This window comes from Natrix helvetica (genome assembly GCF_964273705.1).
Source record: "Natrix helvetica genome assembly, chromosome: 2".
In the NCBI taxonomy this organism is placed as follows: Eukaryota; Metazoa; Chordata; class Lepidosauria; order Squamata; family Natricidae; genus Natrix; species Natrix helvetica.
In genome coordinates, this window is record NC_138552.1 from 200087014 (window position 1) to 200110884 (window position 23871).

At 36.0% G+C, this 23871-nt stretch overlaps 1 protein-coding gene across 8 annotated transcripts; it reads right to left on the reverse strand.

Moving 5' to 3' along the window:
• Window positions 1–3056: 3056 nt before the first annotated feature.
• On the reverse strand, window positions 3057–23112 carry BCLAF1 (BCL2 associated transcription factor 1). 8 transcript variants are annotated; one of them, XM_081943810.1, is made up of 12 exons: window positions 22975–23112; window positions 21388–21512; window positions 19304–20209; window positions 17421–18086; window positions 17148–17317; window positions 13028–13133; window positions 12412–12493; window positions 11433–11608; window positions 10164–10341; window positions 8505–8651; window positions 4443–4649; window positions 3057–4334 (listed from the first exon to the last, which is right to left on the reverse strand). In XM_081943810.1, exons 2-12 carry the CDS (start codon window positions 21489–21491, stop codon window positions 4329–4331), a joined length of 2748 nt encoding a protein of 915 aa, XP_081799936.1. In that variant the 5' UTR covers window positions 21492–21512; window positions 22975–23112; the 3' UTR covers window positions 3057–4328. The 8 variants fall into 8 exon arrangements, 6 of the variants coding, with proteins under 6 accessions (XP_081799936.1, XP_081799937.1, XP_081799935.1 ...); XM_081943811.1 differs by having other exon boundaries at window positions 10164–10275; window positions 12412–12496; XM_081943809.1 differs by having other exon boundaries at window positions 12412–12496.
• Between the last annotated feature and the right edge of the window lie 759 nt (window positions 23113–23871).

Consider the following 23871-nt stretch of genomic DNA (forward strand, 5'->3'; position numbering starts at 1 on the left):
GCAATCTAAGCTGCCTCAAATATATTACCGTAATTCCTACTATCCAAACCTATTTCATTTTGTTTGTTGTTCCAGAGATGCCAGGATTTTCCTCTTTATGTAATATAGATACAGAGCATTACTGGTAGGTCTTTTAAAATATTTTTTCAGCCTCAGAATATACATACAATTTTTTACTAGAAAGACTATGCTTACCCTCCAATCTAGAATTATAGCCAATTGCAGCTCCCTAAACATAGCACTATAAAACATGTAACCTTTGTGTCTTCATATTGTTTGCTGATTTGATGTGCATAAATACCATCCCCCTTTATTTGACTGCTTGGCAGACAGTACTATTTCATCATTTCCTATTTTTGTTTTACCCAGCCTTTTATTTTAGGGTCAAAAGAAATTGGAGAACACCTTTTCGGATACTACTACTAACACAATTACTCTTCGTACGTTTTCCCCGTGGCTTAGATTGTGTTTTACCTAACTTTGCTAAGCAATATAAGGCCATCTATTCTTCTGTTTGTTTTTTTTACTATTTTGTGTAATTCATTTCCCCACCCCACTGCTGATTAAAACAAATAACAAAAAAAAACCCCACCCCAATACCTTTTACAGCACTTACTCTGAAGGTTGGATGAGGAAGAACAAACTAAGCCTCAACCCTAGCAATATTGGTTGTGGGTGTTTGAGACTCCTAGTGCGATGTTCTTCCACCTTTGAACCTCAATGCTTGATAGGCAGGTGGCAGCTTGATAGGCAGGAAGGTCTTTCACACTTATCTTGTTCACCAGTTGTGTCCTTTCTTCGACTGGGAGGCCCTTCTTATTGCAATGTGCTGAAGAAAGGGTTGCTTTGATAATTACTTGAAAAATACCAGTGGTTCCACAGCTGCATGAGAATTGGGCAGGTTGTACCATACCCAGGGACATCCATGCTTCATGAACTGCACTGGTTCCGGTTTGATTTGGAGTACAATTTAAGGAACCAATTGTCACTTTTAAAACTCTATTTGGCATAGAGCATAGCTAATTAAGAGACATGTGTGTCATATGGTTTCTGCCCATATTATAACATCTGATACAGTTGGCTACTTCTAGTTCCATCAAATACAGTTACGTAACAGGGGCCAGGAAGTGGGCCTTCTCTGCATCCCCCCACCTTGAGATTCATGTTTCCACCTTATCAGCCTTTAAAATAGCATTAAAAGCATTACATTTCCTCAGGTTGTAGGGTTGCAGTTAAAGTCAAGGTAATGGAGTGGTAGTTTATCCGTTACTGGGGGAGAGAATTAGTTGTTGGACCATCTAAATTGCATTATCATTTTTTTTTTTAAAAATGCTAGCATTTGTTAACCTACATAAAATTGTTGGGGCTGGACAATCTACAAATCTTATTAATAATAAATGAAATTGTAAAAAAAATGTTTTAACACTAATGAAGACTGACTGAGTTCTCACATAGTGTAATAAATCAGTTAGTTTCAGACTATGCATGATTAATTATTGTGGTCGGTAAAGATTACTTTTTGGCTTAATGGTGTGAACCAGGTCATGATTAAGGAAGTACCAGTAACAGATGATTGTCTGACCATCCTGATAACCTATGCAGTGTTCATATGCCATTATGAGAACTTAAACTTTTTTAGTAAATTTTGAAGCCAAGGATTTTTATTTATGTTAGTTACCAAATAGCTAGAAAGGAATTTCAAGTTGAAATATGCATTTTTTTTTTGTTTTGAATCATTGTGAACTTAAGATATTACAAAAAATCCCATTATGATGGAACTCTTCCAAAAGGCTTGAGAAACGCTGTTTTATGTTTGAAGCAATTTAAACCCGAATGTTGCATACATCCATAATCCAAAGACTTCAGTGGCGAAGTTATTCATGACAACATGAAATAGAATACTTCATCAGCTAAATATTCTGTCACTTGATATACATTATCTTCTCTCTTAACACTCAGATTTTATTTATAGCATGCTAATAGCTACAAAGAAAAGTCACAAAAAGGAGACAGCACCCTCAATGAGTCCATTTCCAAAACAATTCCAACTACAAAGATTTATAAAAATGATTACATTTTTAAAAAAACCTTAGAAACAAGTCAAATTTTTCAAAATAATGTTGATAATAAATTTTGTCAAATACTTTTGTAGCATAAAGATTTATCATTCCTTTCCCTAGTCTGTCAATTGTAGGTACATATGTATGTTTAAAGTCACATTTTGGTGACGTGCGAAACTGGAAATTTGGTTAACATGTGCTGTGGGGAGGGGCCTAAAAGAATTGCAGTGGTCAGCCACTGACAAACTGTTTCCAGGAAGATAAATTATCTGTCTCAGTTGCTCACCAGCCTAATGGGAATTTTGGAAGACCGAAAAGTATTGCTGCAAATAAATGCTACACATTGAGCTCTATAAATATATATCCACACACCAACTCATCCCTCCAACCGAGGTGGGGCAGAAACTCCATTGGGCACCAAGGAAGTGATAGATATTTTGATGCTTCAAGTACCATTGCAGTCCAATTAGTTAGCCCTGTCTAATTTGCAATCTTTTTTCATTTGTGATTTCATGTGGCCATTACGGTGGCAAGGCTACTAATCTGTCATAATAGATCCATTTTGATGTAGATATTATAATTATCAATTTAAGTGTACTTCAAACTGTAATAATAAGGGAAGACTCAACTTGTAACTGGTACTTAATATCTGATAGAAAGGCTTGATAAAAATTCTGCTTCAAGTGGCTTGAAAACCTGGTGGCTGAAATGGTAGATGTTAGTAAGCTAAAAGGGCAAGTCTGATTTAGTGTAAATTAACTTGTTTCTTACAGGTCATCCAAATGGCACCATAAGTACAGGAATTATTCAATTTTGTATTTCAAGACTTCAACAAAAGTTTAAAATACATGTGATTGGAAAAAAAGATTAAATTGTAATTTTTTAAATTTCTAGTTCATGATTCTGGTTTTGATCTAGTTCATTCGTTTAGTTCATGATTTCGGGTATAGTAGATATATAAAGCTTCTGTAATATTCAACTGTAATAACAAGATCATTTCCTTTTAAATTTTCACATCTTTATTCCACCAAGGACTGAAAACACGACTGAGATATCCCATAGTTTAGGTTATTTTGCTAAAGAAAACCCACAGAAATATTATTTTACAAATTGGGGAAAACGTTGATGCAATAATAGCTGAATCTTGGCGTAAATTTGTGGCCAATATTTTTCACCAGATGCCAATGAAACTTCATCTAATGCTCTTGCATAACAAGTCCATTTCACATTCATTATATACAGTTTAAATTTTATAAATGAATTGCATCCTGTGTTTTACATAAGACTATGTCTATTAGGCATATAAACACTGAAACAATACACTCAAAGCATGCTTGTGTTAAAGGTAACTTTCACTACAATTTACCTTTCTGTTGTACGCCTAAACGTTTGGAATGTAGGATAGGTCTTCTCACAAGAATAGAATATGCAGAAGATCAAACTACTTTTAGTGCTGTTACACAAATAGTTGAAGCATTTCCCCATTAGAAGTAAGATTATGTGGACGGAGAAACGTAGCACCTGTTAAGCTACAGCTCTACTTGTCAGATCTAGATCTGTTCAGAAGAGAACGCCCATCGTTTTCTAGAAATGTGAATGTATGAGAAAATTAATAAGATCCCCAAAGTACTTCTATAACTTCCTACTTACACTCATTTTACTTGGATACTCTAATTCTCAAACCTATCCAAAAACAAGCCTTGTGAAAATTCATGGCAAACTTTTAATCTTGCAGTGCTGTTTACATGCTGCCACAATTACTTGGTGGCTGAATTAAACAAAATATAAACCTCCCACTCCAGATTATACAATTTTGCAATTTAAATATAAGCCACACAAACAAAAAGCTCCAGGAAATTATTAGCTCCAAGATTTAGTACATATTTATTTTAAAATGCTGTCTCAATATCTAAATGCGCAGACCTACGGTAAATTTTATTCAATAACGAAACATAGCTGTGGAGGGGATAATGAAGTACAACTCTGTTTAAAATCAGATCTTTTGGACAAAACAAAGTTACACTGTGTATAACAGTAAACATTTCAAAAAGTTGATCATGACAAATAGCATCATACCTTTACTACTTGCTTTGTATTATCTTCAACAATTACTAGTGAGATTACAAAAGAATTAAAACAGAAACAAAACTAAACTACTCTCCAACAGTAAGATTTAAGTAAAATGCTTACATTCATTTGACAAGTCATATTAAAAATGCTGCGCAGATAGCAAATAGTTTTTTCAGCTGCAACTGATCTTCCGAGTTATTATTCCTGTGTAAAAAAAATTAAACATGTGTACAATTATGGTACAATATTTTAACCTATTTAAAATACAACAATACAAAAACAAAAACCTAACTGATACAGCACAATACATACCTTTTCTTCTTTACGTCTCTCCTTGTCTTCGGTTTCCATTGTTTCTTCTTCATCTTCTACAAGCCCATCACCTTGGTATTTATCATGCGTCCATTTTGGACTGCTACCTGATTTTTTGAAGTTGAATCTTCCTCTGCCACGCTGAAAAGTACCACGTCCTCTTCCTCTTTTAGCCCAGTAATCAACACCATCATCTCTGTCATCATGCTAGAGTAAATGGAATCCAGTTAAAGAAAATGTAGAACCCAAGGAGCACTAAGAACAGTTTTATTTATCATCAATTTAAATAATTACTGTAGTTGAATTTTTTGACCTTACTATTCTGAAAAATAAAAAGATAACATATATACCAAGTTCAATCACTAGTCAAGCTATTCTAAAACATTACATTTGGTTAATCAAGGATTCCAAGTACAGGAACACATCTCCCCAACATGCCCTGAAGTTAGTTCAGAAATATATATAATACACATGCTCTACCCCTGAGCTAAAGAGTTACTTCTTTTTAAAATGAATCGGTAATTTGGAAAGATACAAAAACATAAAACTTGCCCTGTCTATATTCAAAATTCTAAACAAAGATCTAAACTCTGGGAAACATGGAGAGCAAGGCATATAGCCCCTGGAATTTTCCAGTTGGTGTCATGCTCTCTGCCAAGTCAAGCAATGTCATCAAACATCCCCAAGGACCAGTTTGACAAAGTACATTCAATTTAGTTGAATTACCCTAGGTTTCACTAAGTTGCTCTAGCTCCCAACTCTCTGCACACACTCCCAATTTTTTCTATTTCTTTCTCTTTTTGTATGCTTGCTAGCTGTATTAAAGTTTTTTAGACACCTATTATTTCATGACAGTTCAACCTATCCACTACTGGGAAACTGACGACTTTATGCCCATGACTTTAAGAGCAACAAATCTAGGTTATTAGTCTTTCTTTATATACATTTCTAACAACGAGTTAATATTACCGTGTTTCCCCGAAAATACAACAGGGTCATATTTTCTTTTTACCTACAAAATATGGCTTGGACTTTATTATGGGGGGTTTATTGTTTTGGGGTTGCTGGGCAGCTGCTCTCTGGTGAGCAGGCTCCCAAAGAGCCAGGCACAGCCTCATGGGTGAATTGCTGTGTTGCGCTGTTGCAGCAGCGCAACACAACAGCCATGAAGCGACCACGCTCACGAGCAGCCACCTGGCAAACCCCCTTTGCAGCCGGGCACATTCACTGACCTAGGGGTATCGCCAAGTTCGCTGCTGACCGGCTCCCGCAGCTTGGCCCCTTCCAAATGCCAGTGAATGGCGCTCTGCATGGCTGGAGAGGGAGGTTACGCGAGCGGCTGTTCCGCTCTCGCTCACCCACCTCCCAATGCATGGCCCAGTTCTCATTACGGAGTCAGGGCACCTCCGCTGCCGCTATCCCAGCCTGGCTTCTGCAGGCAGCTGGCCCACAACCATAGAGCGTGCGCCCAGAGCAGCCACTGCTAAAAGACTCGGGTTGGAAGCCGCGGAAAAAGCCAGGCTGGGATGGTGGTGGAGGTGCCCTGGCTCCGTAATGAGAGCTGGGCCATGTATCGTGAGGCTGGGAGGCGGGTAAGAGCGGAACAGCCGCTCACGCAACCCCCCTCTCCAGCCGTGCAGAGCGCCATTAATTGGCATTTGGAAGGCGCAAAACCGTGGGAGCCAGGCGTGGCAAACAGGTGCTCACACGGCTTGGCGATACCCCTAGGTCAGTGAATGGCACTGTGCCCCGCTGCAAAGGGGATTTGCCGGGTGGCTGTTTGTGAGCGTGGTCACTTCATGGCTGTTGTGTTGCGTTGCTGCAACAGCGCAACACAGCCATTCACCCATTAGGCTGTGCCCGGCTCTTTGGGAGCCCGCTCGCAAGAGAGCAGCCACCTGGCAATCCCCCTCTTCAGCTGGGCACAGCGCTGCTCACCAACCTAGCGGTATCCCGAAGGGACCAAGCAATGCAATCACCTTTGCCTCCCCCCAGGTTCCCGCGGCTTGGCACCTTCGGGATACTGCTAGGTTGGTGAGCGGCGCTCTTCCTGGCCGGAGGTGGGGGGTTGTCCAGGGGGCTTATATGTGGGGGGGAGCTTATATTTTTGCCCACCAGAAAAATGTGGCATGGCTGTATTATGAGGACATGTCGTATTTTCGGGGAAACACGGTATATTTTAAGTTTTATTACATATTCTATGTTATGTTCTGTGCCTTAACTATCTGGTTTTTAGTTTATGGAGTGCAAAAAAATAAGATAGGTCCACTGAAAAACAAATTTTTAGAAACATTTGTTTTTTAAATTACAGAAAAAAATGAATAACAAATTATTATTTTTAATCTGTTCAATCATGTTTGATTCTCAGAGACTGTCTGGACAAGTCCCTGCAGATTTTTTTTTGCAAGATTTCCCCTGTCCCCAAGTAATTTGCCTTTGCTTCCTTGCTAGGGCTAAGAGAAAGTAACTAGCCCAATATCACCCAGATGGCTTTGTGCCTAAGGCAGGACTAGAATTCAGTCTTCTGATTTGATGCACTAACAACTACACTAAACTGGCTCTTTCAATTACAGCCAACCAAATTAACAGTAATTTTAAAGTTACTCAGGATTCTTTATTAGATGAGATGGTAAAAAGAGGGGGCAAAATCCTATATATCCCTACAATTTAATTCCCTCATATGCAAATATAAATAATTGCTGCTGGTTTATTTTATCCAAAATATAACATGTACAAAGAGTGAAGTACTGGAAGAAACGAAGATACTAGAAGAAATGGAGTCAGTTTGGATAGTGACACAGGCAGCATATTAAATAAATAATAAATAAACAAGATGGCAGAATCTCAAATAATTTTAAAAAGTACAACAGTGTTAAAAACAATTTCCCCAATAGAACCTACTACCCAAATTGATAACAATCAAATACATTCTGCAACCATGTAACATCAGCTGAAAAATATAAACCAGACATGAAACAGAATAAGTATCATGGAGGAGGACATGGCTGATTGATCCAAGAAGAATCACCTCACTTCTATCCAACCCAAGAAATCTATACCTGGTTAGGAGTAGAACACAGAAGAGAGATAATAGGTATTATTATCTTTTCTAAATATTAATTTGTGACTTGGATTTTATTTTCTGAAGGTCTTAAATCTGTCTTTAACAAAATAAATACAAAGTATCAGAATTTTTTTTAATGTTCATCCTCCGTAACAGTGCCTCCAGCAGGTGAAACGTCAAGCTGATCAAAATCCTGTTTTTTCTAAATAAACACAATTAGTTTTAATAAACATTAGAGCAACAGAAAATATTGTATCACCCGAGAAGAATGCTTTTGTGCACACCTGCTATTCACTGAGAAGTATTAGTTACTCATGAAAAGGAAAATACAGGAAGTGAAAATGAAGAAAATTTACACAGCAAAAAAAAAAAAAACCATTAGAAATTATCTTTGAAAAGCAGTTAAGCACGCCACATCATTATTTAATAATTACTTTTATTTTATGACCATAAACACCATTACCCAAAGTTACAGGATAGCATTATGTCAGCCAACTCCAAGCAACACAGATATTATTATACTATCTGGCTTTTCCTTTGGCTTTTCCTTGGCTTTAAGGAAGGCCTAGATCTTCACTTACAAATAACGGAAGGCAATCCATTGAACAAAATCTATAATTGCATGCTGTAGTCTGCACAGTCTAGATCTTTTCTCTCCTCTTGCCAATTGACTAGCTAGAGATGGCAAAAGAACTTCTTTCATTAGACCAGGGGAGTCAAACTGGAGGCCCACAGGCTGGATGCATCATGGGCAGGCCACGCCCACCCCAGCTCCACAAATGGGGCAAACATCGCAAAACGTCACATGACAGCAATGTGACACAGCAAGTTTGACACCCGTACATTAGACTAAGTAAATGGATGTAAAAGCAAATACAAATACTGATGTTTACTGTCAGAGGACTCAATAAAGATTCTTGAAATTACAGAAAGTTTTAGATATTGCTGCTACAAAATAAGACTTTAGAAAAGATGCATGCATATAGTATGACACCCACCAAGAAGTATTTCTTGCTTTTTGGAGTATATTCAGGATCCCATTCTTCCTCTTTTGGCCTCTTTTGAAAAGTAGTGTTTGAATTGCTAGGACCAGTATTTGTTCCAGCAAACACGCCTCTGGCTCTTCCTCTGCCTCTAATTCGAAACTGATTAACCAAAGCATGTATGTATTTAAATAATAAATATATTTAATTCATTTACACATAGCAATAAATTATTATTGCATTAACTAAAATCCTGTTAACACAGCATAAAATGAAGATATTTCAAAATTAAAATAAAGCTATTTACACCTCCTTTAACATAAAGGTTCAGCACTGCACAATAACGTTTATGTGCAGCATTTATTGAAAAATCCAGATTTTAAAAACTGGTTTTGAGTGCAAGATAGTTAATAACCAAATATAGCAACAGCTTCCTCACACAGATATAGAGGCCATTTTTTTTCTGGTTGAAGAGAAGTGATTTCCAGTAATTCCTTTTCACTTCACACTTTCCCCAAATTGCTGACTGCAGCTGGAAAAACTTTCAGGTCTCAGCATTCAATTGCACTAGGGAAGCCTTTCTCACTATGGCCATCCTCTAAATATATGTCACCTCCTAGAATGTCAGCATTGTTAAATTCAGAGTGCCAAAACTGGGAAAGGCAATAGAGAAAACATAGAATCTGAAAATAGCATTTCCTTTTTCTCTAACAGCTAGGGAAGGCTAAAGGGAAGACCACGTGGGGACATCCCCACTGCAGGATTAAATGCTTTACCAATTTTGCAATGTTTGTCAGCCCCTCCAATTTTCCTACAATACAGACAAAAGGTTGGAAAAATGAAGGAAATGAAGGTCACGCTTTGGGAGTTACTGTGGAGTCATAAGTCACAATGTATAATATATAATAATACAAAGTCTGGTCAACAGAAAAAACAAAAAGGGAAAAAAGAACCCAAAAGGTCGAGTATATTTAATTAACATTGTCAAGACTTTCTAAGAAACTATATGAGAAAAATAATTAGTTTAGATAACAATATTAGTTCAATTATTTTAAATGCAATGTTGATAGACATTTAATAGCTATGTTGATTCTAATCATTAACATGTGTTTCTAATTAACTAAAAATGTGTATAAAATTTCATGTAGCAGTTTTCAACAACTGTGTCACCTAATTTCAGTAAATTGCATTTTCCACTAGCTGTTCTGTTCTATGATGATATAAGGTAATACTATTGGCGAACTCCCAATGCACAGATTTAATATTTTAAAAAAGAAGGAAATCAACGTGTCAAATCTGAGGAACAAATCAGAGAAAATGCCTATGAATAAAATATTACAAATAAATGCAAGAAATCAGAAAGAACAGAGAATAGAATTAGATAATTAATGATGCTTTGGTTTTAAACCCACAAAATGTTTGTGAATATTTAAAGGAACAATTTATCTAGGTAGCATAATAATATAGGTACAATAAGATGCTCTTGCATATTTTTCACTTTATGCCAAACTAATGTATTATTTTCCTATAATTAATATAAATACACCTTGCTGCAAGTTACTGTCCAACGTGGCTATTTCTAATTGCATTCCTATGTGGTTCAAATGTACACTGGGTATTTTAATTCAATGGTTATAAACTACGGTTAAAAATAACTGCAGAGAAGAAACTTACAAATGTGCCTCTAGGTCTTCCAACTCCTGTAAAACCTGGATATTCTTTCTGCTCGTGATGGGGTTTAAGTTCTTCATCCCTTTCTTTCTTGCAGTCCTTTTCTTCTCGGGAACTGGATGAGGAAGATGGGGAGGAAGTTGAGGAAGATCGAGAATGGTCTTGTTCTCTTTTTTGCTTACTGAAAAATAAGAAACCATACTATTTGCTGTTGTGCCCTACGTACTGGATGTATTTTGTGTATTCTTAGAAGTTATTCTCTGTTCTTGTTTTGAAGCTAACATGGAACATTATTATTCCATCCAGCTTCCATCTATAATTTTAACAACTATGGCTCATTAGCATGTTATTAATAAAAAATAGCTAATTAGCCAGAAAAAGCTACATTTAAATGCACGCTTTAACACAAACGCAGAATGGAGGGAAAAATGACTAAAGGTAAAGTTTCTAGCTTTTGCCTAGTTCCATCTATTTTAACACCTTACCCTTACAGTAAAATATCAATAAAATTGATATTATATTTTAACTACATTATATTGCCACAAGAACTAATCAGTAACTGACAACCATGTGGACATCAGTTGAGGAGAAGTAAATAGAAAGTACAAGTAAATCAGTGATTTAATAATATTAATATATACTGTATACAAATGAGCAGGACATAAAACATTCATATTCAATATTCTCATAGGAAATACATTTGGCTTTGAGTTTACCATAGATTTCTAATATTAATACCAAATTCAAAAGCATGAAAGTTATTTCCAGTATTATCACTGCAGCAAGTATTGTACATAGAATTACGTTGCTCCTAAACTACTAACCAGTATAATTTCATATTACAAGTTTTGAGAAAAAGAAAATCCTCTTACCAACCCTCCCATTCCCCAAGTTAAATTTAAATTTCAGTAAAATTCTCATAATCTGGGTGTTATGAGTTGAAAAAGTGCGGAATCAAGCATAACGAACCAAAGTTCTTACACAAACTGTTTACAGAAATGCACTGCATTGAAGTCCAACTCCTGATGTAGCCTGGATAATAGGACAGATTAATTTGTCATTTTTTTTCAGTTAGCTTGCTATTCCAAAGTTTTTGTCCTCATCCACCATAAGCCGTGTAAAAGACAAATACATTTTTGCTGTAAAACAAATAATTTTAATTGTTTACATTTAGATGTGCCATTGTAAAGGGAAAACTGAAAGCAATTAAGCTTACAATTACATAATTAGACATTTAACTAGAACATTAATTACAAAATAATGCTTTTTTACCTATCATCTTTGAAAGTTTTATAATCCTTGTAATCTTTTGGAACTTTCTCTTGCTTTCTTGACCCACTGGATTCCCTGGAACCTTTAGAGTCTCCTCGTTCTTTACTTCGTTCTTTTCTACGACGATCGATGTCATGTCGAAGATCAGCAGAATCGCACTTTAATTTTTTATCACCCTAGATCAAAACCATTTCATTGAAATATTTTACAACTACAAATGTTGGAGTACATGAATTTCTTGTGTTTATAGCCTTTATGCATACTTTCTTGAAAACTCCACTAAACATTTTGTAAATTTTGCTTATAGCAAAAGTATTTTACATAGAAGTCAATATAAAGTAGAGGGGTTAAAGATGCTGGATTAGAAGTCAAAACACTATGGGTTTTAGTACTGTTTTACGCACAAAATCCATCTGAATGACTTTGGGACAGTCAGTCTTAGGAAGATGGCACTTCCAAGAAAACTGCAGGGACTTGTTCATGTAGTCACCGGAAATGAGACTTGATTCAAAAGAAAACCTCCAAACAATATTTTTATATATAGAACATGATTGTTTTGCATAGAATTAAAAGTTCCCTATATTAGACTGTAAATACATTTGATTAAAAAAAATATCTAAAAAATGAAACAAAAAACACTTTCAAATGTTTCATGGGAATGAAATGTCAGCATAATTTCTTATTGTTATTACTACAATAGCCTTGTTTAATTCAGTTATTCCATAAAATAATGTTAGAAAGCAATGACCTTTATTTTGTAAGAACATTGAATATAATTATCTTTTCATGTTCATGTCTCATAATTCAAGATGCACAAAACTGAACTATCCTTAAAAGATGATAAATAGGTCATCCTAGTATTACTTAGGATAGTAAGCTATAAATGCAATTCTAAGATAAAAGTTTTAGGATAGATATTTAGATCTGGACTATATAGGATCCTTTTACTGAAAAAAAAAAGTATTAATTTAGAACCTACTTTCTGAGTTTCTTCTTTAAAGGTTCTTTCTTCTCCTGATAAACGGGTATGCTTCCTCAGGGCACTTGGAGAGATGTCAATCCTTCTAAATGCAAGATTGTCAAAAGTTATTATTATGTTTACATCCAGAATTGCCAAATGGAAAACTGAAAACACAAAAAGGAGTGACTAAAACTCGACCATTACATATGCTCCTCTAAAAATGCCATGCATGTATATAAACAAATCAACCCGCACACAATTCAAGAATCCAACTACAGTATTGAAAAACCATACAATACATAATATTCTTTGTATGCGAATACATGAGCATTTTTTTCAGAGTTTAATCTTTTACGTTAAAAAAATGCACTCAACAATTCTTTAAATCCCAGAGATAATTTATTACTTCCTTCAATTTTAAATGGATTTCCATTTAAATGGAATGAAAAACAGAACTCATGAATATACATCGTACTTACCTTATTATAAAATCTCACAACAGATATAGCAGTTTTACTCAGGAACTTCTGTCCTATTCAAGTTCTATATTCAAGAGACATGATGCTTTTTATAAATGTAAGCATCATTTGAAAAGTGAGTAACATTTACACTAAACAATAACACAATGCTTTACCTGTGTATTTCAGGACTCTTTTGCCGGGTGCTATGTTCTTCAGTAGCCTTCTGATAAGCAGTGAATCTCTCACTTAGGGTCATTGCAGCTGATTTGAAATACTGTTCTGTAGAATTTCAGAGAATAAGTACTAATTAACCAAAATATATCAACATAATATATCAAATGAGAATGCAGAAGAGCCAGAGACTTCACAATGTAAGCAACAGACATTTGTCCCATCTGTTTGTAGCAATCATGTATAGAAATTCTTTACACATCTGTACTCTTTATGCCATTATAAACTGAATGTTCTTTTTATTTATTTATTTAAAAAGCAGTCAAAGTTTATAGTGCACATCTTGTTTATCCACAGGAGCCAAATACATTATGAGAGAAATATTGCAGTATTAGAAGGAGCATGGTCATACGTTGCAATTTTAAAATAATGTCATCCTATGCATACTGCTGTGAGAATAAATCCTCTTGAACTCAGCTGGATTTATTCTCCAAAAGGCATACATAAAATGAAGTTTCACATATCATTTTCTTTTAAAGATCACAATTTTTTTTTACATTAACACCAAGGTAACACTTTTAGATTTTAACATCTGGCATTCTGGCAAACTTGACAGGATTTAAGATTCTTGTCTTTTAACCAAGACCAATAAATTGATAACACACACACACACGCTACATTCTGAAAGACCAGTTCAACAGATGTGTTTAAATGTAAAATAGTATATGTGTAAATTAGAAAGGACTATGAAATGTTACAAATAAAGTAAACTATCTGCTTAACAGGTCAATGTACATCTGTATCAACTTACCGCCCAACATCCAGCACATCTCTCAAAACCAATCATTAAAACTTGACACGGCCACTACAAGGGTAGTGCCTCAATCATAATTCCATCAAACACAGGAATTTGAGCTAGCAATTCAGTTTTTGTGCCATTTTTGCCAGGAAGATAGAAGTTCAACTTTGCCTGTTTGTGCATCTGTTATCTTTCAACAGCTATTTTACTTTTGTAATATGGATTTTGCCATTTCAAAACATATTCCAGGACCTAGTTGCAATGAAAAAGAAAATATCACTGGGCATTTTCAGCTCTATGTAAGAAAAGAGCTGTTCAGACTAGCTGCATTGCACCAATAATGTAAAATTACTACTACATTTTTACCAAAATGTGATCCACAGATCCTTTTTACTGTGTGCAGAAAAATTTAAATAACCTTGGGGAGCAAACTGGGATTGAGACATATTAATAAACTGGCCAAAGACCAGTAGTTAAAACAACAAGGTATGTGTAAATATTTGATATACTAACTGAAAACATTCAACTTAAATGATCTCTTTGGCAAGCATACTTACAGGATTTTATAAACTCATATAAGTCTTTTTAACTCTTAATAAAATATGAAAATACAGATTTTTTTGGGAGGAATGTAAAGCAGTTAGCTTTCTACATTTTCTAGGCAAATGTATCTGAGGGAGAGGTGTCTAAAATTTTGTATGTAGTTCTAAAACATTGTAAATCATCCAGAGTTTTTCACAGCTTCTAAACATGAAGCTTTACAAGAAATGCTCCTGCCAACAGTGGCAAAATCTGGATACAAAATTGTGTATTTGTTATACAGAAGTTTTCTAATAAGCCAGGAATTTTTTAAATTGTAAATAAGTAAAAAAACAATTGCCTACTGATCCTTTATTAAACAAGTAATAGCTTTAAAGTCAGAACAGTAAAATATATTATGACATCTTTGAAAAGAAAATGTTTTCTTTTCAAAGACTATAACTTTGGAAAAAAGAATTACAGGACTGTTGGGCTTTTCATCAGTAAATTTGACCATTCTTCATACACATTTTCAGGATTTCTCTTTACTTGATGTTAACTACTCCATCAGTATGAGCAATATAAAATAGATGGTATTGTTACCTATGCAAAATTGAATGGCATAATCCAATTTCAAGATGAGTGTTCAAATTATCAAATATAATTAATGAAGGTAAATAAATATAGCATCTGTTTAAATTGGATTTCTTGCATTATGTTCAACTATGATGACTTCCCTACAGTACTCCAGCATTACTCAAATGTAATAGTTTCTGCACTGGAATGCTACAATAAGGGAAATAATGTAACAAGGCAGCATTCAATTTCCATCACACAGTTCCAGGTTCAGATAGTAATTTATATAAAAGATTTTGGGGTGGTAGAATCACAGTAAATGAAGCTAACATTGAGAAAGGTAGGCAAACAGTCCAACCTAAGGCACATATGCATGTTTACTCTCTTGCCTATTCAAGGGAAATCAAGCAATTTGTATAATTGAAAATCAGTGTACATATGTGTATACAATGCATTTTGCTATACTTTAGGTATATAATTATATGCTTCCAATTACTCCTGGAAATAATGTTCTTTCAACCCCCTAATATGTAACAGAGGAATTAGTGACTCTGTAAGGTCATGTTAATTTACAAACTGGCATGCTGTAGACAAGTTCTCCAGTGCTTTCCACTACCTTCTGTATTTGCAATCAAAACTAAAGGCTTCCAGTTTTAGTCTAGCAGTTTGTTCCTATTTTTACATATAACACAAAGTCAGCTTTTTCCACCAATGCCTATCCTCCAGTAAAGTTAAGACTTAACTCTCAAAATAAATGTAGAGTACTAGGCTAGGAAAGTCTTATGATATGCAAACACACTGCTTTCTACACAATTATCTAAGTTTTAGCTTGTTCTGTTAAATTTTAAGGGAACTCTTGGATTTGATAATCAAACTGCAACATTTTAGCTTCCACAGAAGGAATACATTTAAGAATTTTTTTTACAAATGAACTAGTTTCATTTCAGTGCATATTTTCTTGAATTAGAGTGTACATTCCTGGCAATGTAAATAAATAACACTTAAGATACATATTTCTTTGAATCAAATGACATACACATAAACTGAAATGCAAAGATTAGCTCATTGTACTGTAAAAGAAAAATTAAAATGCCTCTTTACAAAGACCAAGATGCCACTGCTGTACTTGAAATTAGTCAAAACCTTGTATTGATATTTGCCTAATTACCATTCTATCTTTATTATGTGTGATGATCCGGTAAGTAGTCTATTAGCAATTTTTGGAATTCCAAAATTGCATCTTATCTTTTAAGTATATGTTTCCCATTAAAGCTTTCATGAAAGCAAAATGATTGTTTTATTTAAATAGTTTCATTCATTTGGCACTACCAAAAGAGCATTATTTGCAAATGAGTGTCACACTACTTGTCCCCTGGATTTGTGTGCTGCTGTTAGTTTTGTATTCCCAAGCCATCGTATTTTGAAGCATAACTAGGTGAAATCCAAACTTTTCCCAGTATCACTGCAGTTATTTAATTAACATACAGTACTATGCAATTTGACAGTATCATAACATAAAATGCAAGTGTTAATTTGACACTGTACAATTTAGCACTAAGATCAATTATTTGTTCATTATTCTATACTGTAGCTAATACATATTCAATAATACATATTGCAGCAGAAGTTTTCTATATACAAACATACACATACCTGCAGCATAACAGCTTATGTTATAGATGCACAATTCTCTTGGTAAACTTCATAATTTCTATTGGCTCAAAAAGGCCACGTCACTACTATTTTAGTTTTATGTTTAGTTCATGTCTAATTCTTCACACATTCATTTCTTTACTATTGGATCACCACAGAGTAGAATCTTTTATCTCTTATATTATTCTTTTTCCCTCTTATTTCCCATCTACGTGATCTGGTCCTTTGAAATCATCTTTGCTTTCTCTTTCCACCCTATAAAATCCCATTCTTTTTTCTACACTATAAAAATCCCCTTTCTGCATAATCTTCTTCTGCTTACATATTTCCTATAGCTCTTCTTTCTCAATCTATAGAAGAAAAGGATCAAGTAACATTATATTATTCCTATAATAATTTCCTATAAAGCTATCTAATACTTAAAAAATTTTCTAGAATGCTATTTAACAGGAAAGCATGTATAAAAAAATCAAGATGAATAAAAAAGAATTGAATTTAAAAATCCAAAATTAATACCACTATTCTTCTCTTAACATCATGTGATACTTGTCTCATACGGTAAACTCAAGACGTACCTTTTACATGATGGACTAAGGACACAATGTGCTGAATAAATGACTCCGATGTGCTTTTGCTGGCTTGTGGAAGCTTAATGTGGTCAAAGATGGATCGGAATTCTTGCTCCTTCTTGACTGAATGGACAAGTGTACTAGCGAGCAGCCTGTCTTTAGTCAAGGAAGCAGGTCTAAGATGAGTAATAAAAACAAAACCAAAAAAAGGAAAATAAGGTTTATGAAAAATGAGCTCTTCTATGGATATGAGAAGCGATTAAAATTAGGGATAATTACCTGTTTGAATCATCAAGTGGCACAGGTGCCATTTTAAGTTTAACTTCAGGTCGATGGGAGTCACTGGCTATCATTTTGATTCTAAGTGGGCTCTCCTCTCTGAAGACAGATTTCTCTCTCATATCCAGATTCTTGTGTAGAGGAGGACTATAATCAAAGAGTTCTTTGAGTTTTTCAGACTTTACCTGTTCAGGTGATTGTATCTCTTTCTTCATCATTCTTTCAGAGACTTTCTCATCTTCCTTGTGCTTATCTTTTACTAAAATAGGTCTTTCAATTATGTAGCTAGTTGTCTCTTTAACTTTATAGCCCTTATCTTCTCTAAATGCTTCACTTTCTCTGTTTGCCTTCATAGAGATTTTAGACTTGTATTTGGAGCCTTCTTCCTCAACATTACGGTGAGATGCAGCAAAGTTCTTACCCTGATCTGCCAGAACAGACTTTCTGAACTGTCTATAATCTTCGGTTTCTTCTGTGTCTTCCCCTTCTGAATAATTAAATTTTTGTTTTCCAGGCTCTTTATCCATATAATATTCCAAAGCTTCCTGGTCTTCCCATTCTCTCTCTCCCTCTGTTCTCCCCTTTTCTCCTCTATCTTTCTGAGCATCTTTTTCTCTAGTGTTGTTCCTATCAAGCAGGTATACCCTAGATTCTTCATCTGTATACCTGTAAATAGCAAAGAAGATAACATCTATTTTCATTGAAAAATAATGCAAAATCCAAAACCAATGCAATTAAATTTACTTTAATTAATTTTAAAATTAACTTTTCAAAAGTTAATTATTTCAAAATCTAAACATTGTTTTTGCACAAATTCCATTACTTCTAAGCACTTTGTAATTTTGATAGAGAAGTTAAACTGTATAGACAGAAGCAGCTTTCAATACAAATCAGTATCTAAAACACTATTCTATTTCATAAAAATATGAGAATAGCTTGGTGGAACAGGACTAAGTCCATCTGATCAGCCTTTTATCTCAGATGGTCTACCAGATAGATATACAAGTTCACAAATAGAAGACAGTCCTCCTTCCTGCTGCTGCCATGACCTATTATAGGTGGTGTTTTTTTAAAAAAAATAAATAAAAGTATAACTTGTTTTCTGACTAATTTAGTAGCTGGGCAGGGGGATAGAATTATGCATAACTATAGCTTAATGTTATGTTTCACACGTAAGATAAATATTGTCAACTTCATGAATGAAAAGTATTTTAAATAGATCTTACAAAGCAATCACAGTTAAATTTAACAGTCAAATATAAATTATGCATGGTTTATGGCATACTACTGTAAATCATAATAATGATTCTTTTATTAAGTTTGAATATGCAAACTTTGGCAATTTAGGAATGGAATATTCTGGCCAACTCCGAGGCATTGTTTCCCTTTCAGAACATATTGTTTCAGAAGCACTATTAAAATTTCCAGAAGCAACTTCCCGAAGTTGGACAGAATTTGAGATAATATTCCAATGTTTGCTGAAAAAATCAGTTCTCAAATCACTGGAGTTCACACAATTCTCCTAAGGATTCTTCTGTTTTGTACTATTGAACAAAGTATTAATGTATATTAATGTGTAAGTGCTTACTAGAAAAGTTATATTATATTTGCTAGAAGTACAGAAATATTTTCAAAACAATTTTTTTCAAAGTGAAATAGCATTTCACTTTTAAATATTTACAGATTTCATATGAATTCATTCTATTCCCAAATTCATTCTATTCCAGAAAAACAGACATTTACATTTCTGATTCAGTGAAATATAGACATCAAGTATTGTTTACCTTCTAAAATCAAAATGTTAATTTGAATAACTTTGCAGACACTTTTTATTGAACAACATAACAGAAATATTAAGCACCATTATTGTTTACATTGCTCACCTCTTCAGAAACTTTCCTCCTTTTCCACTTTCCTGCTCCCCAGCCTCTGGATAAAAGGAACGCATGCGAGTCTCTTCCCGTGTAGCATTCTGCGATGTAACTGCTTTTGCAGGGCTTCTCCTTGAAGGAATGTGATGTAATGGGCTATTCTGAGAAGGGCTATAACGACTGGAACCATTTCCAAGGGAACCAGACCCAGATCTTTCAGGGCTATGCTGGATGGAATGTGAATGCTGAGGGGTGTCTTTTGCTGAGTGGGCTGTGCTGAGTAAGTGAGCATCGGAGCATGAAGAACTCTGACTAGGTGGAGAGGCAACAGAAGGGCTATGAGGTGACCGTGGACTGTTATCATAAGCAGAAAGGCCAGGCCAAATATCAGCTGAAGCTGCTGCTGATTTATTAAAATCATCTAAAGCCTCAGAAGGGTCGTGTTCAAATGTATTTTTCTCTTCTTCTTGGGATTTACTTTTTAATGGGCTATCCTGCAAAGCAGCTGCTTCAGTTTTCTTCAGCTGTTTTTCTGATGACCCACGTCTTTTGGAAGAGACTGGAGATTTGCTATATGGAGATGAAGACCGAGATGAAGAGGATCTTGGAGATCTAGAAGATTTGTAGGATCTACGTGATCTGCTCCGAGATCTTTGAGAAGAGACTGAACGTCTTTTTGGACTCCTGGAACGTGAGCGGCCTCGTCTTGGACTTCGAGAATGCCTTCTATTCCAGACAGGCCTATAACCTCCACGGTGATATCTGCCTCCACCTCCCGGGTAATATCCTCTACCTCTTCCTCTATAGCCATAAGGACGTCTCATTCCTCTATTATTTCTGTAATCCCTGCGGTAATCTCTATTATAAACACGATCTCTACTGCGAGACCGTGAGTATGTTCTAGACCGAGACCTAGAACTAAGATAAAAAGCATGTTAGTATGTCCAAATTTCAAATTTTTCAAAAAACAAACAAACCACATTACATTGTTCAAGATCCATAGCAAATTATTTAATATTATAAACAAGAATATAAAATTTATATGGAAAATACTATAGGGCAAGAAATACTTTGGAACAGCAAGTCCAAGGATATTAAGAATTGCCACTAGAATATATCACCTGGCCCAGATTTGTAAATAGAAATATTTTATCTTTATTGACAGGTTGTAATGGAAACAATAAATTAACAGAAACCTATGACTATTTCCCTAGTATTATCTATAGACATTGTAAAACTATCCTATTTGTTGAGAGCATACATTTATTAAGGCTTGCCTCCTTCCTGACTGATTTCATCTAAGTTTAAAGACTTCCCAGGGCTACTGGCTAAACATCATGATGAGTCAAAGTCAACTTGAAAGAAACTATCTTTCTCAACAAAAGAGAAACTCTGTGCTGTTTTCCTCCCCCCCTATCTACTACATTAATAGACTATTTTATACTTTGTTTCCTTTGCCTAGATATTTCATATGTACCATTGTTTTAAGCACCTTTGGCTTTCTCTCTCTCTTCCCTCCTCTCCCTATTCACCAGGTGTATTTGCAACTTATTTGATTACTGTTTTTTTCTCTGCTGCCTCCATAATCAACAGCAGCTCTCACTGCTAACTTCACTAACCATAAAGCACTCTACATATTTTTAGAATCCTGACAGACATTCTGGGTTAAATATTTTTTTAAAAACTGTGGGAAGAATCCACTATCTTCTGTCTGCTTGTTCAACAAGCAGCAAATCTTTCTACCTCTGTTTTAGGAAAATGGAACAAATATAGTTTGAGCCACGAACATTTAGTGAAAAGACAGAACTGGGAAATTAATCTGAAACCACTAGGTAGAAGGATATGAAACTAGAAAAAGCAAACTAACAGCAAGCAGAAGCCTGGAGTCAATGGAAAGACTTTAACAAAATGGAGGGCAACAAGAATGGACCGAGATTTACAAAAAAGGATGGAAAGAAATGTGAGTCAAGTAGGATATTTGAATGCAACCAGAAGTGTGCAATTTTAAGCAGTATTTTCACGTTTTTCTAAAAAAAATCAGCATGTAAAAATCAAGCAACTATGTTGAGTTAACATATAAAATAAAAAATAAGTACCTGTAACGTTTTTTTCTAGAATGTGATCTGGATCTGGATCTTGAAGAGGAGTGAGATCTAGACTTTGATCTTGAGGAATGGGATCTAGTATTAGAGCGACCCATATTGTCCACAACAGCTTATACCTGTCCAATAGAAGGTAACATGCAGCCCCAATTTTATTATTAGCAGACATAAGTTATTTATTTATATTTGAATCGAAATAGATTATAACACATGTCTCCATTTTATTAAAAAAGACTAAAAAGAAAAGCCCAATAGCACAATTTTATCTTTACTTTATCTCTTGCACAACTTAATCCAATTCCCTTGGGTAATATTGGGGGGGGGGGGTAGGCCTAGTATGATAGGAGAGGTGGAAGCATCTCCTTCAGTTAACTGAAGAAAATGAACCTGTAGGTTTAAATCCAATCCAATGTTTCTTAGTAATTAAAGATTAAAGGAAACTCTAATCCTATCCACACAAATGTTTTTTATAGCGCCACTCGATCTCAAAACAGAATGCCTATGAATAATCGACAGCATTGGATTTTAAGCATGGGGGGGGGGAGAAAACAGTAGCAAGAACCCCAGATAACAACGGCCTTTTCAAAATCTGTATGGCTGCCCTCTTACTTTCAATTTTCTTACCTTAAAATTAAAACCAATTATTTGCCAATTATTCCCCACTACACTTTAGAGAAATTCAAGAGATGGATACTTTTACACGTTCTGTACTTGAATACAAATACATACACATAAAACACGCCGCAGTTTTAACAGCCGTTTGGCACGAGCCTTGAAATGTACAAAAAGAACTCTTTTAAGTTTTGAAACAGCACAACATACCAGAGAATCGTTTTTTAAAAAAAGTATAGGAGTTCAATAGCCAACCCGGCCGATGGCTTTATGCTTTTAATCCCCTTCACGGCCTCTTCTCCCGATACGTAAGCCGCCTGCAGCCACAGGGCGACCAGGTCAGGGACCGCCGCCCCGCAATTGAGAACACGGAAAGCCCCGCAATTTGAGAATAACACCGAAAAAGACGGCTTCCCCCCCCCTTTCTCTCCCCCCCCCCACTTTCTTCCCCCTCTCTCTCCTGGCAGTGCCGAAATATCCGCGAGCGGCGGCAAGGCGCCCAGGTTGCCTTGGCCGCGCCCAAACAAGAGGGTGGGGGGGAGACGACGGAGGGAGGGAGGGAAGAGGAGATAAGGCAGCTGACCGGGCCTCGGCAAAGGCGTGGAGAGCAACCGAAGCTCTTCCGCGTCTCCTTTTTTTCTCCTCTCCTTCCCTTCCCCCCCCCCACATCAGCTCACCGCGCGCTCGCGCGAGAGAAAATTGGGGGGGAAATTCTTAGCCAAAGGGAGGGGGGGCAAAAAGTGGGAGGGGAAAGCTGCGTCGCGCGCTGAGAGATTCGCGCGCCACAACACGCGAGGGGGGGGAGGGGAAGGGAGGAAAGAGAAGGAAACGAGGTCGATACCATCGCGTGGAAGTGTAACGGTCGAACCCAACCCCTCCCCTCCACAAAATACACAAAACCGGGATCTGTATCCCTCCCTGGCTCGACCTTTAGCCGCCCATTCGGATCCCGGCCTAGTCGTGGCTCACCCTTTCTGGGCGACACCTCCCGTTCGACTCTCACCACTCGGCAGCCATTTCCAGTCTCGACGAAGGAAAAAGAAATGGGGAGGAGGGAACGGAAAGGAAGAGGGAAATCATAGAGAAGACGGGCTTTCTGCGACGTTAAGAATAAATGGATGCGTCACTTCCGCGGCCGGAAAAAGGATAGGAAAGCCATCCACCTGACTCTTGCCCGTCAGAAAGATGGCGCTTATAACAGGGAAAAATACTTAAAAGTCCTACTGTTGTTAGTATTTTTTCAGAGCCACGTGATATAATTCACGTGATATAATTCACCTGAAGACTGCAAAACTCCAATCGACTGCTAAATGGCAGCCGAGGGATGTTTCTGTGTCCTTCTGGGAAAGAAAGCGGCATGGAGAAGCAGATATAAACTACTCTACTGCGCATGCGGAGAAATCTTCCTTATCCAGCGTGCATGATTTCAAAGAATGCTTATGTTTTGAGATTTCTTCTCTTATATCTCTGAATGGGCATAGAGTATAGCTTTTCATATCGTCTGCAGAATGCAAGGTGTCTTTGTGGTGTCGTTCCTAACAGCTGTTTGTTCTAGCTGAAGCTGAAACGAAATACAAAGTGTTTTTGGTGTTTGAATACAGTGTGTATAGGCTAAGCTGCTGTAGTTTTTAATGCATAAGGCAATGGCAAACAATTCATGCAGTTTTCAACTGTAGGAAATTAGCACCCACCCCTCTCCTAGAAGAATGAAATATCCTAGGAAATACTGAAAAGGCAGAATATTATATTTCCATGGAAAAGAAATGGAGAAACATGTTTTTAGGCAGAAAACAGACTCACTCTTAATAGCCCCCACTTTGTTGATGGGCCATTAAAATGCCTGAACCAGTCTATTCTACATAACAA

Bases quoted from the DNA above. Each gene is read 5' to 3' on its own strand.
- BCLAF1 (XM_081943809.1), bottom strand. From the start codon at position 21,491: ATGGGTCGCTCTAATACTAGATCCCATTCCTCAAGATCAAAGTCTAGA. The intron at 13,134-17,147 runs GTACGTCTTGAG...GAAATTCTACAG, and splicing joins CTTAGTCCATCATGTAAAAG to AACAGTATTTCAAATCAGCT. The intron at 4,650-8,504 runs GTGGGTGTCATA...CATTTACTCTAG, and splicing joins AAAGCAAGAAATACTTCTTG to CATGATGACAGAGATGATGG.